This window comes from Branchiostoma belcheri, unplaced genomic scaffold, assembly GCF_001625305.1.
Source record: "Branchiostoma belcheri isolate BF01 breed outbred unplaced genomic scaffold, Haploidv18h27 scaffold48, whole genome shotgun sequence".
Lineage (NCBI taxonomy): Eukaryota > Metazoa > Chordata > Leptocardii > Amphioxiformes > Branchiostomatidae > Branchiostoma > Branchiostoma belcheri.
The window spans coordinates 2432287-2446023 of record NW_017804109.1 but is presented as its reverse complement, the minus strand read 5'-3'; the positions used below and the strand labels follow the sequence as shown (position 1 = coordinate 2446023).

Here is a 13737-nt window from a genome sequence, read left to right as displayed (position 1 = left end):
GGGGGGGGGGTAGTGATTACGAATTACGCAAAATTTTCGCCGCCTATTACGAATTACGTTAAAGTTTCAGAGCTGCCTACGAATTACGAAGTCTAAAATGGCCTGATTACGCCTTACGAAAAAGGGCTTGCAGGCCCTCCCTACTGTACATGTGGTCTGTACATGTTACGGCTCGTGTCTATAATACATTTTGTAGAAGGGATACTAAATAAATGAGGAATTATCACTGATATGATCACTACGTACCGCCGGGGATGGAAGACTATTGTTGAAAGCCATATTGCCCCAACGGCAGTCACGTGACTGCTATCGGACTGGTGAGGTGAGGCGAAGATCACTATTTAATATCTAACCATTCTACTTACCCATATCCCACCCTGTAGCTACTTACCCACGCCCCACCCTACTCACCCACCCCCACCCTACTCACCCACCCTACTCACCCACCCTACCCACACACCCTACTCACCCACGGTCCATGGCTTGTCCTCGCCCGGGGCTGTCCGACACGGGTCGGTGTAAAGGTCAAACAGCGGGTGGCTCCACAAGTCCCTGTTATCTGGGAGAAATGCAACACCGTTGCTATGGTAACCAATAAATACACAAAGAATTTCCTCAGAATCAACCAAAAACAGTTGGTGGAACATTTCAGACAGTAAAGATGTGACCTTTGACCTACCGGATCGAAGGTTGTTGAAGTTGAAGTCTCCACACAGAAGGTCAAACATGACAAGGTCGGAGGGGTCGTTGACCTGCCAGGTGTCCTGGCGGAACTCCTCCAGCCAGGTGGGGATGTGGCTGAGCTGCTGTAACCTCACCTGGTCGTCACCTGTGAACACACCTGTGGTTAGACTGGTAAACATGACCTGTTACACACCTGCAAACACACCTGTGGTTAGCACCTGTAACCTCACCTGGTCGTCACCTGTGAACACACGTATGGTTAGACAGGTGAACATCACCTGCAACACACCTGCAAACACACCTGTGGTTAGCACCTGTAACCTCACCTGGTCATCATCTGCAAACACACCTGTGGTTAGACAGGTAAACATCACCTGGTCATCACCTGCAAACACACCTGTAGCTTGGCAGGTAAAACATAACCAGGTGCGTCGATGAAGGTTAGACATCCAGGTAATACGATATGCCAAAAAAAAACAGTTACTCAAGCAACTGGATATGATTTTGAAAACGTCAGACGTTTCAGCTAGTATCCACTAGCTTTCGTCAGTGACTGAGAGACCAGAGGGGAAAGCAGGTTTATATACACAACCTGTTGATTGATATGCAAATAAAGTGAAGACAAATTTTTGGAAGTCGAAAAAGGAACAAAAGTCAGACAAGTCAAGACAAGATGATGCAAATTAGTCTGAAAGCTCCTGTTATACAGGACAGGAGCTTAAGTGTTGTCTGTCCTCGGGGCTGGGAGTGCCAAATCCCAAGTGCCGGAAAGATCGACCCGTAGCCCCCCTTCCCTGTTGAGGGTGGGGTTGTACATTCTTTCATATATTGCCTCTTTAACATCCCGTTCCCACCAGCGTGTTTCGCAGTCTAAGACATCCGTGGACTCGAGTTTGAAAGAGTGACCCTGGTTGTGTTGTAGGTGGTGGAAAATAGCTGAGGAGTAGCCGTTGGCACTAGGTCGGCAATGTTCTTTGTACCTTACTTTGGACTTTCAACAAAGCGCTCAAACCTTCAGATCAGTCTAAGAAAACCCAGAAGTGCAAACCATTGACCAACAAAAACAAGGCCAACATCACTATTCCGTATGTCCAAGGAGTATCTGAGAAACTCCGACGGATCTTCCAAAACATAGCCACTAACTTCAAACCTCACTCAACCCTCAGACAAAGACTGGTACACCCTAAGGACCGACCTCACAAGGGTACCAAGGCGAATGTTATTTACAGACTCAAATGTGAGGAGCCCAATTGTAACAACACCTACATCGGAGAGACAAGTCGACCGCTTAAAGTAAGGTACAAAGAACATTGCCGACCTAGTGCCAACGGCTACACCTCAGCTATTTTCCACCACCTACAACACAACCAGGGTCACTCTTTCAAACTCGAGTCCACGGATGTCTTAGACCGCGAAACACGCTGGTGGGAACGGGGTGTTAAAGAGGCAATTTATGAAAGAATGTACAACCCCACCCTCAACAGGGAAGGGGGGCTACGGGTCGATCTTTCCGGCACTTGGGATTTGGCACTCCCAGCCCCGAGGACAGACAACACTTAAGCTCCTGTCCTGTATAACAGGAGCTTTCAGACTAATTTGCATCATCTTGTCTTGACTTGTCTGACTTTTGTTCCTTTTTCGACTTCCAAAAATTTGTCTTCACTTTATTTGCATATCAATCAACAGGTTGTGTATATAAACCTGCTTTCCCCTCTGGTCTCTCAGTCACTGACGAAAGCTAGTGGATACTAGCTGAAACGTCTGACGTTTTCAAAATCATATCCAGTTGCTTGAGTAACTGTTTTTTTTTGGCATAACCAGGTGGTTATCAGCTGTAAGTCCATCCGAACCATCCCCCCCCCACACACACACACACACATGTACAGAGGGTACAACAGAGGGAGAGAAATGCCCCACAGATAACCCTGCCTGCTGCTGGCCATTAGTGATGTCCAAAGTACAACCTTCCATTTCCTCTTCATTTCCTGCGGATCAGCCAAACTGCCGTTTCACACGTACAGACGGCCTGTCCATTCTAACATCTTAAGGTAATGCTAAATATATGCAAAAAGTACATGATAGTGTCAAGTACAGGGCTGTAGCAAGCATCCGTTTTTCCATCAATTTTCAGTCGTTGTGGTGTGTGACGGAAATTTTTTTTCAAACTTTTTTTTTTAAATTGACAAAAATATAAAATCATCCAAAGAACCAACAACAACCACTCTCAGCCCCATGACTTGTCTCTCAACATGTGGGAAATTTGGCATTTTTAACTCACTCCTTTGTCAAAGGCATTCTCACCTCAGAAACTGTTTACCTAGAATTGAGAATTTCATTAAGACTCCATTATCAATTAACAATGCATATTTTTGGAAAAACTGCAATTCAGTTTGTCTCACCAAATTGCAGTTTTGGCCAATTGAAAAAAAAAAGGATTAACAAAATAAACAACAACACATCCCACCTTCTGTAGCCTGGAGATGAGTGTTGGCAACGTATCCCACTATCCTTTGCTGTTCCTTGGTGGTCCCAAGTAAAACCTGCAAAAAGGAAAAACAATAATTTTAATTATATATATATATATATTTTTTTTTTATTCATCAAAACATAAAGACATAACAAGGACAGTGTGGCACTGCACTCAAGTTAACAACTTATATTAACAGTGCCACACACAAAAAAGGTACAATTAACATTTAAATATTATACAAAGTTGACATGTGCACCGTAGTCCCACCACCCCAAGACATTAAAATATTAAATTAAATGCTAACAGAGCTATTTAAAAGATAAGATTACATGGTAACCTCCTATATCTCATTGGCGGAAAAACATCCGCCAATCAGAGCTAGGAGGAGAATTTAGGCCCATTAACACTTACGTAGTATTTGGACTTCTATATCTAATTGACTGTTAGAAACAGTCAAGCAGAGCTAGAAGCGCTTGGTATCTCCAATGTAAACCTGAGTGAGTTGCATCGTTTTAAAGTTGTACATAGAGGGTAACATTGAGGAGCCTCTAAGAATAAAGTGCAGTTTAGCATTATCTGACATATTATTAAGGTTGACAAGATGACCAAGTAAATCTGCAATTTATTTATATTTTTTGTTATATATTTTTTGTTTATCAAATTTGTACAACAAAAGAAGCAGAGCAATAAGTTCAAACAAAACACATGCAGGATAAGGGAAGAAAGCTATGACAGCTCATGCTAATAAGCCCTCCCACTTTATACAAATATATCATTTCACATACATTGTAGTCTTGAATAACAATTTTCACTAGAGAGAAATAAAATAATATTACTATAAATATTAGATTAAATTTGATGTTACAGGCCCTGACAAGCCTGAGCCATCTCTGACTCATTTCCACCTGAGTGAAGTGAGGAAAGTCGTGTTTGTGTTCAATAAAGAGGAATAAAACAGTTATTATAGACCTTATGTTTCAGGCCCTGACTGTCACAAATAACTGCCCTTCGTACAACACCCTCCACAGGTCAGTGCGTCGCCCCATCGCTATCCACCAACAACCAATCACACAATCAATACCTCCCCGACCCACGCCTGAGCTGTGTCTGACCCGGCTACCCAGCAATCATAGGGTCAATTACACTCCACACAACCCTGGTCCATCCTTCAGACACACTCCAACATTAACCCTCACCTCTCTAAGCCCTACCCCAGCAGTCATCATCAATATCTCCCCAACACACACGGTGATGCTCTTGAGCTATGTCTGGCCCGGCTACCCGGCAATCACAGGGTCAATTACATGTACATGTACACCACACACAACATCGGTCAATCCTTGTGTCACACGCCATGATGTTTTCCACTCCAGCGCCCAACCCAACAGGGCAGGGATTGACCTACGTGGGTTATTCTGGGTTTTGCTGAGCCTGAGCCATCTCTGACCCGGCTACCCAGCAATCACAGGGTCAATTACACCCCACACAACCCTGGTCAATCCTTTAGCCACACAGCGTGACAGTCCAATGCACAGCTGTAGCCAGCACCAGTTTTTCTGTCAATATCAGGAATTTTATGGTGCGTGACGGAAAAAAATTTCTTGGGCCGATGGAAAAAATTTTAGAGCTGGATAGAGCCCTGCTCCAAAGCCATGTGAGTCTCCCCGATTTTGACATGTGGGGATCGACCCACGTGGGTTATTCTGGGTTGTGCTGATACGGGTGTAATTTAGGGGACAGATGGGTCGCTGACGAGCAGCGGGGTCTGTCTGTAATTCAGCAACTTAATGAGAAATTGAGTCCCCACATATAGAGCCCAAACAAACTGTGACCATGCTGGGCTAGCCTGTGGTTGCAAGGTTCAATGTTATAATGTTTGTGATAAAAATAATATCTTTATTGCAAATCCATGGCCAAAGGCTGATTTCATTACTACATACAATGTTACAGTAACAACATGTCCAGATGGATGAACATTGTACAGTAACCATTTTACTACTGTTATCATGTTTATGCCTAGTTCACTGGTTCTGGGTGGAATTTATCAGGATTGTTATTTAGGCTCCTACAGATCATTCTGTAACCACTGCACCATGTCCAGGGTATGGATTTTCAATCTGATTCTCACAAAACCTGCAGACTAGCAGCATATTGGTGTAAACACAGGGAGATAAGAACGTAAAGTTAGTACTATTTTTAAATAATTCCTTCATCAACAGACTATACAACACCAATAACAGTGTCTACTGAAGTCTGGATATCAGTTCATACACTCTTTTTTTAAATGTGTATATTAAATTGTTGCATGTCTAGTTTATTTCTGTTTTCACGTTTGTACAACTGTTTTCTATCATCCAGGGTGACATACCCAAAATAAAGAAATTCAATTGAATTATGTTATTTGTCATAAATTTTAATGAAAAAATACATATTGCTGATGTGTTATTAGTATACTGCCTATACAGATAACATACAGAATCTGATGTGTTACACAGAAGGATGGCAGTATACAGATACAGAATGATACAGATGCAGATATACTGCAGAGAAGGAATTATTCCCGCCTCACCTTGGCCATGAGGAGTCCTTTACAGGCGAGGTACTCCTCCCTGGCTTTCTCGGGGAAGTGTTTGAAGGCCACGTCTAGGATGGGATACCTGCTGGCCAGGAACAGGCCGCTGTTCAACACGAAACAGTTCCCGGTGAGCGAGTAGTTCCCCACGTCTCGCACGATGTACCCAAACCACCTGTACAGGAAAACATATTGGTCTTCACTGACTTGCATATCAATCAATAGTTCGTGCTAGCAGAACGTACTGCACCTGCGTAATGTATTGTATTGTGCATAGCAATTTGGCAGAATGTCTCATATAAGGTCGTATTCGCGCATATATATGGCTACCTGAAACGTCTGACCGTTTCCAATATCATATTATCCAGTTGTTTGAGTTTTTTGGCCTATCTTACATGTATAATCATATTACCTGGGTGTCTAACCTTCACCGACAACATCTCAGTATGTCAGTAGCGGGTAATGTTACTGTCCAAGCAGAGGTTGGTTGGGAAGATTGGGACCTTCTATGTACATTTCTGACAGTCCAACCAATCGGTGGCTGATCAGTAAGACAGTGTAACTTTTCAAACGTAAATGTTGAGTATGTTAATTCACCTACGTACCTGTGCAGCTGCCTGGCCAGCCGGTCGCCGGCCCGCTTGTCGAACACCTCCTGCAGGCAGAGGAAGTCCAGCTGGTACGGGAACACGACGCTGATGTCGTGGGAAACGTCCGGGCGCGGCGACGGCGGCTGGTTCGCGTCGGGGCGGCCGTCGAGCACGGCGATGCCGGAGTCGAGCGTGGAGCAGGCGGTGTGGTACAGGCTGGAGCAGGCCGTCATGTACTCCAGGGTGGACGAGGGCGACACCGGGGACAGGGTGCCCTCCGTCGACGTCGTGTCCGACCCGTCCTGGGGGGCGGAGTCTGAGGGAGGGGGTGCACAGGCGCCGTCCAGGGGGGCAGCCTCTTGATGTGGATCATCTTGTTCCCGGCATGCGACCCGGGGATGAACCCGTTACACATGACGGGCGGCGGCCTCCTGGCGTCCCCGGACAGCGAGTTTTGATCATGTCTGCTGCAGGAGGGCCCGTTGGGATCATGTCTGCTGCGGAGCGTTGGGATCATGTCTGCTGCAGGACGGAGCGTTGGGATCGTGCCTGCTGCCCGCCGGCTCTGCGTGCAGCTGCACCGCGTGGTGCACGTTCCCCGACTGGCTGGATGACGGCAGGCTGCTGACCCGCGAGTCAAAACTCTCCACGTCGCGCCGGACAGTCCCGACACCCGAGTCCGACTGCTCCTCGGACGGGGACTCCACCACGATGTTTATCTTCGGGCTGGTCTGCGAGCTGGCGATGCGGTGCCCGATCTCGCGCGCCCGCCACTGAGTCCTGCGCAGGTTGTTGTACCTGGCGGCGCACTCCGGGAGCAGGCACAGGTTCGCCGTGCCCGCCACGAACGACTTGCCGACCCGCGGGTGTCTCCAAGGCACGTAGTGGTTGCTTGTGTCCGGGGAGCAGGAGTAGACGTACGGGTGCCGCCAGCCCTGCAGCGGCGCCCACACCACGGAATCCCAGCAGCGCCAGCGGACTCGTCGCCACGGAGACCGCCAAGTAGAACGGCACGAGGAAGGACAGCTGCAGGAAGTGCTCGTAGCACGGGTCCTCCTCCCGATTGGCCAGCTCGTCGTCCGTGGCGATGAAGAGCGAGACGAGGCGGTTGATGGACCAATAGCAGGGGAAGATGAGGGACCACGCCCCCGTGTGGAGGCTGCCCAGGAACGGGGAGTCGAACTCTGTCGTGTACAGGACCATTGTGGGGACGGGACGGGCTGCTTCACACACGCCTGCACAGTCTCACCTGTACAAACACACAAGTACATAAATAAACACACGTCGTGTGCAGGACCATGGTGGGGACAGGACGGGCTTTACACACACCTGCACAGTCTCACCGGCATAAACACACATTCACAAGTACATGTAAAACACACGTCATATGTAGAACCATGCTGGGAATGGGAAGGGCTGGATCACACACATCTGCACAGTCTCACCTGCACAAACACACAAGTACATTAACACATGTCCTATACAGGACCATGGTGGGGATTGGGTGGGCTGTTTCACACACGCATGGACACGGACAGTCTCACCTGCATAAACACACATTCACAAGTACATGTAAAACACACGTCATATGTAGAACCATGTTGGGGACGGGATGGGCTGGTTTACACACACCTGCACAGTCTCACCTGTACAAACACACAAGGACATGTTACATAAACACTCTGTCGTGTGCAGGACCATGGTCGGGACTGGGTTGGCTTCACACACACCTGCACAATCATGGACAGTCTCACCTGCATAAACACACAAGTACGCACGCACACACACACACATATGCACGCACACACAAACACACACACACACACACACACACAAAAATACAATTATACCTCCACTCAGTCCCTCTACGTTGTCTGAAGACTCTTAGTGAGTCTAATTACAGCATGTAGTTCAGTCATTAAGCCTCTGGCCAGACTGGCAGGTTCACATATTGATAAGAGGTCAATGACCCACTTTCCCTCACAAACAAATTCCGGCACTATCTAATCTGACCCACCAACCCACATAAACACGAACAACAGAAATAACCACCAAGGGAACCTCTTATGAATGCAACAATCTACCTTTGATACAGAAATATTATTAGGTAGTCAGTTCAGCTGGGAATTGGATAAGGTAGAAATGATGAAGGATAGATAGCGAGGAAAAACTGATTATTTTTTATTTTCCGTCATTTTTATACAGGGTAACCCAATTCAGTGATGGCACTGCTTTTCAACGGGGCCCTGTATTACACAGCACAATACAACAATCACATACAAATAATAACATTAGCATACAAAAATTATACAATAAATAATTATAATGGCAATGATAATAACGAAAACAATAAATAAATTATAATGGCAATGATAATAACGAAAACACAGTAATTAACCAATAACAGTAATAAATAGTAATAATAACAAAAAAATACATCATTGTCCAGTCCAGTCATTGTCATTGTCCAGTCCTATATGTTGGCATGAAGGGGTCAGAGGTCAGGCCAATTCTTACATTTCATTTTAAAAATGGACATGGACGGACAGGTCTTAATAGCAGTTGGCAGCCTGTTCCAGAGGGCAGGGCCTCTGTAGGAGAATTTGCGCTTTCCACATTCAAGGCGAACAAGCGGCAGTTTCAAAGATAGGTTCTGGCTGTGTCTGGTGGGGTATCTGTGGGATTCAAAAGCCATCTGGAAGTTATCTATGTAGTCTGGGAGTTCATTGTTGACTGCCTTGTACATTGATTGTAGCAGGTGCAAGTTTCTCCGAGATGATAAAGTTTTCCAACCTAGGGTAGATAACTCACCATCGCCAACATGATGTGTATAACGTAAACGAAGGATAATTCTCACTGCTCTTACTGATCCAAATATTGACCTTAAATAACAATTAAGTCTCGATGATGGAATAATCTCGTTGGGTGTGATCGTTATCAAACTTGACAAGAACAGAGCGACAAAGTAAGGCTCACCGGCATCGCATGTTGGGGGAAAACGCCTTTAGATCAGTCTTGTATCAAGCGCTTTGGAAGCAATCATGGGGCTGATTTTCACAGATCTGTTGTAGCTGGCAGGCACGGAAACAAACATGGCCGACGCATCAAGGGCAAACATTTGAAGGTCACCCTTAGTACAGAATAAGAAGGTGCAGACGGGAGAGGGGAAACTCTCACCACTGGTACCAGCTGCTCAAGATTCTCAGTAAAACACTTAAGACACACTCCAACCCACCTGCAGAGACACATCTTTTACCCAGTGCCACAAGACCAAGTTGGGACCAGGTGTAGCAGGCCAGGTCGTACCCCTGGCCACAACGCACCCAGGAACTTTCAGCAAGGGGTATCCCAGCCTGTTACACTGGTTTATAACTCGTACCCTGCAGGACAAGTTTGACCTTGTGAGAGCTGTCACGTCACTTTAATCTGATACCGACCAGGATTACCTGCGCAGATTGGATTAGCAATGATCCCACGTGTGAAAATAGGATTTGTGCTTAATTTACTCGCCGAGATTAGATTAGCACAAATCTAAACCGTACCTGTGAATGGGAAAATGCCCATAAGGAACTGCTGAAATTGGATCATTCCTTAAGTTAGCTGTGAATATCAATTAGCTCTTAACGAGACTCTATTAGTAGCTATTTTAGAAACTTTAAATCCTTTCCCACACAGAAATGGCTGCAATCTCCTCAGAACAGTGCAAAAGGAAATAAAGACGTCTTAAAAACATGTAAGGACTGCATTTAAGACCCAAGTCACACACCCACTACATCCTCAGGCTGAGGAATACGGAAATTAATAAGACGGGTGACCTTGGCGGCGACCTTGAGGACCATAACCCGCGCAGGCCGCCATCTTGTCTGCTCAGCGCGGATAACTGGCCCTGCGGGGGGAGAGTGGGAAACCCCGACGTTCATCATCGGTGACCTTCCAACCTCGACTATAACTTCTCTGCAAACAAGCCAGAGCTGGGATTCAGTAGACTGCTGTAGTACTACAGGACTGCATGTACACATAGCAAGCAATGCCAGTCTTCCATACTACAGTACTTAAAAGCCAGACCGGGGAAGTAGGGCTGTAGTACTTGCAGTAGTACAGTACAGTACTGTTCAGCAGGCATATACTTCTGTAACAGTACTGTATGGCAGGCAATGCCAGGCATCCATACTAGTTACAAGCCAGACCAAGGAAGTAGGACTGCAATATAGTATACTGCTATGCTAGAAAAAAATCAGGCCACTACACACACACACACACACACACACACACACAAACACGCATACACACGCACACGCACACACACACTCACTCACATGCATTCAAAACTGTGGTCACCATATTTAGATAAAGCAATGTAACTTTTTATTACGTTTATTACACCTAGTGGATATCATATAGTTCCCAACCCTCAAGATATGAATGGGACACAGTGGGAAACCCTATTATGTATTCAGATGTCCTCTCAGACTGTTTTCATCATGATGTTGATGTTACAGTTACATTGTACACGCGGGAATGGTACTACAGTTGTATATGTTAAAACTACACTGTACTTCAGGTTAGTTTAAAATCTAAGAGCGAAGAAATCAAATTGGTATGGGCTAATGCATGCATTTCCTAGTGGCTTGACATAAATACAGAACTAGTTGGACAATTCCAGAGGACAAAACATGTAACAAAACATACCGATTCAGACATATCATACAGACCTCTGTACAGGACTCCCCACACCAGCACCAAATCTGTCTGACCACAATAACAACGACAACAATCCAGCCTAAAAAACTCAGTTATCCTGGTCGCCATAGAAACCATGGAAGTGACAGCCGACACACGGCACGGGACAAAGGATATTCTGCTGCAGGTTATTGATCGTCGTTCTATAGTCAGTGATTATTGATTAAATCATCAGACACGTGTGACTAGAGCAAGGTCAATAATGAAGGCCACTCAGAAGTACGACATGCGTGTTTGTGTCAAGGACTTAAACATACAGGAGTACAAATGTGCGTGTTTCATGTTTCTGTTAAGGACTTACACAAAGGTACAGAAATATGTAGTGTGCATGTTTGTATCAAGCACAGAAGCAAATTGGGTCTAGTTGGAACATAAGTGAGTGAGAGAGTCTGTCTGGAGTGCTCTGACCTATATGTTAAGGCCGCGAAGCGGGAAAAAGTAAATGGAAAACTAGAAGTAGAACAAAGAATGGCAAATCTAAGATAATTACAATACAATATGTCAAGAGCCATGAATTTTTGTTACTCTATTTTGAAATCAACAAAGAAATGACAGAAATAAACAAGTTCAAAATACTGTACATGCACATACAGTACAACGTTATATAACTTAACTGTGACCCAACTTGAATGTACAATACATACATGTAATTAACGTAATGTATGTAGCCGGAGGCTAAAAACTTAGGCTGATGTTGAATTTGAAGATCAGCATAGAAACACAGAATATGAGATGATTGAAATAAACTCAACCTCAGAGATTGAATATAGATGAACGTTTTCCTCCCAGCCTTCTGATTTCATCTTGTCCTTTTCATAAATTTTCATCAAAAATGTCCATGAACGAGGGAAAAATAAATTGTTGTGCGGCTTGTGCCCTTATACAGGAAATAAGCATTCATAAACTACATTAGAGAGTCCTGTAATATTAACCACCTGTTAACATTACTGTAGCAGTAGTCAGTGGAAGGACAGGTTTTCCGGACGGTTGGAAGTTTTAATACTCACTGATGTCAGCGTTCCAGTTGGCTGGTCTGTAATTTAATTTGCCCTGTCAGAGCTACGCCTCACTTCGCGCGTTACGCTGCTCTCGTGTCTGCATGCTGCGGCTCATTAACTCACACACGCCTCGGGCAACAGCAAGTCAGTTCTTTGGTTCTCAGACCAACTTTCTTACTAAACATTCAGCAAGAGATCAAAGGGACGACAGAAGGCTGGGAGAAAATTCAGGAACAAAGAAAGAATCTTTTAACTTTCAACTTGTAAAGGTTCATTAACTTAAAGGCACATATTTAATACTTTGTATACATGTGAGAATTCTAATAAATAGATAAAATAGACTGAAACAAACAAAACCTGATTCCTTATTGACTGAAACTGTACAATGTATATTTGAAGGTACTGACACTTTCTCCCTGAATCGATGTTTTCATGTTTAATCTTTGGTTTAACATGATTTTTAATAGGATTGGGATTTTATTTTACAGAACCAGAAAGACTCCCACCTGATTATGTTACAATGCCTATCAGAAATTTTCCTCATGCAGAAACAGGTGAGAGACAGTACTGGCCAGGTAAAAGACAACCCCAACGTCTTTACCAAGGAACCTGATGAAATTTTCAGATTATTTTCAATGTCAGAAACAACAAACCAAAGTGGAATGGGCTTATAGACAATACCACAGCAGCAGCTGAGGAGTGAGGACTCGGGCAGACGTTCCGCCGTCACACTGCGCGGCCAGCTGTGTCCAGAAACACGCTGCGCTCACGGGCAGGAATCAATAAACTGTTGCCGCTCCTGACAAAATTCTCCACATCGAACCATTTGTAAGAGAATAGCCCAACAGCTTTATCAGGCTGGGATGCCGTTGGAGACTATAGTTTGTTTTTGTTTTTTCTACACAATCTAAACATTCCAAAAATATTGTGAGTAGCTTGATAATATACTGTATGTAGAATAAAAATTGGTCTGTGAATGTTGTCATTTTAGATAAACCTGACGAAATTCCCAACATCAAACCATCTGTATAACAGTTTGACAGCTTTCAATATATTCCAAAAGCATATAGGTTTTGTAGAATAAAAGCTGGTAACAAGAAAAAAATATTCTCCAGAAATTAAAAGAAAAAATATTCTCCACGAATTCACGACTGGCTTCCCAGTTGGGTGACAGCCGAAGGCACATTTGCTGATGACTATGTATATTTATAGTTCATACATGAAGTATTACATTTGTACACTCCAGTCTGGTGCTGTGTGCGTAAACTCAGGGGAGGAGCGACTGTCACAGGCAAATTTCCCTCATGTACAGTACCGTTCGCGTTATAGTTAACCGGGTACCCCGTTACTAACGGGTTAGATTTTCGTCAGAAAATGGTTAGAAAATCGTCAGTATTTGGTTAGATTTTCGTCAGAAAATGGTTAGAAAATCGTCAGAAATTATTTCTAACGCGTTACCGTTTGCGTTAATGTGATAGGGTCGGATTTCATGTTTGTTTTGCGCGCCGACAAGACAATAGCAATTTGCCACCTCCTGGGGCGTCCGCTAATGTGTTGCGATGTTGCCCCTTGAAAAATAACAGCACCAGAGGCAAGTGGACATGTGATTCGTAAAATAACTTTGTGGTTTATCAATGTGTCGACTGTGTGAAGCGAATTGTGCTATCTTTTAATGCTATTCTA

The 13737-nt window shown here is 44.6% G+C and overlaps 1 protein-coding gene across 1 annotated transcript in view; it reads right to left on the bottom strand.

Annotated features, from left to right (window-relative positions):
* The window catches only part of LOC109479347 (sphingomyelin phosphodiesterase 3-like), an 11511-nt gene extending 3963 nt beyond the window's left edge, over positions 1–7548 (bottom strand). The window contains 8 exon segments of the mRNA XM_019781298.1: positions 470–559; positions 680–829; positions 3149–3224; positions 5724–5901; positions 6332–6665; positions 6668–6783; positions 6815–7272; positions 7274–7548. Of these exon segments, the coding sequence (XP_019636857.1) occupies positions 470–559; positions 680–829; positions 3149–3224; positions 5724–5901; positions 6332–6665; positions 6668–6783; positions 6815–7272; positions 7274–7519 (1648 nt within the window). The 5' untranslated portion in view covers positions 7520–7548.
* Between the last annotated feature and the right edge of the window lie 6189 nt (positions 7549–13737).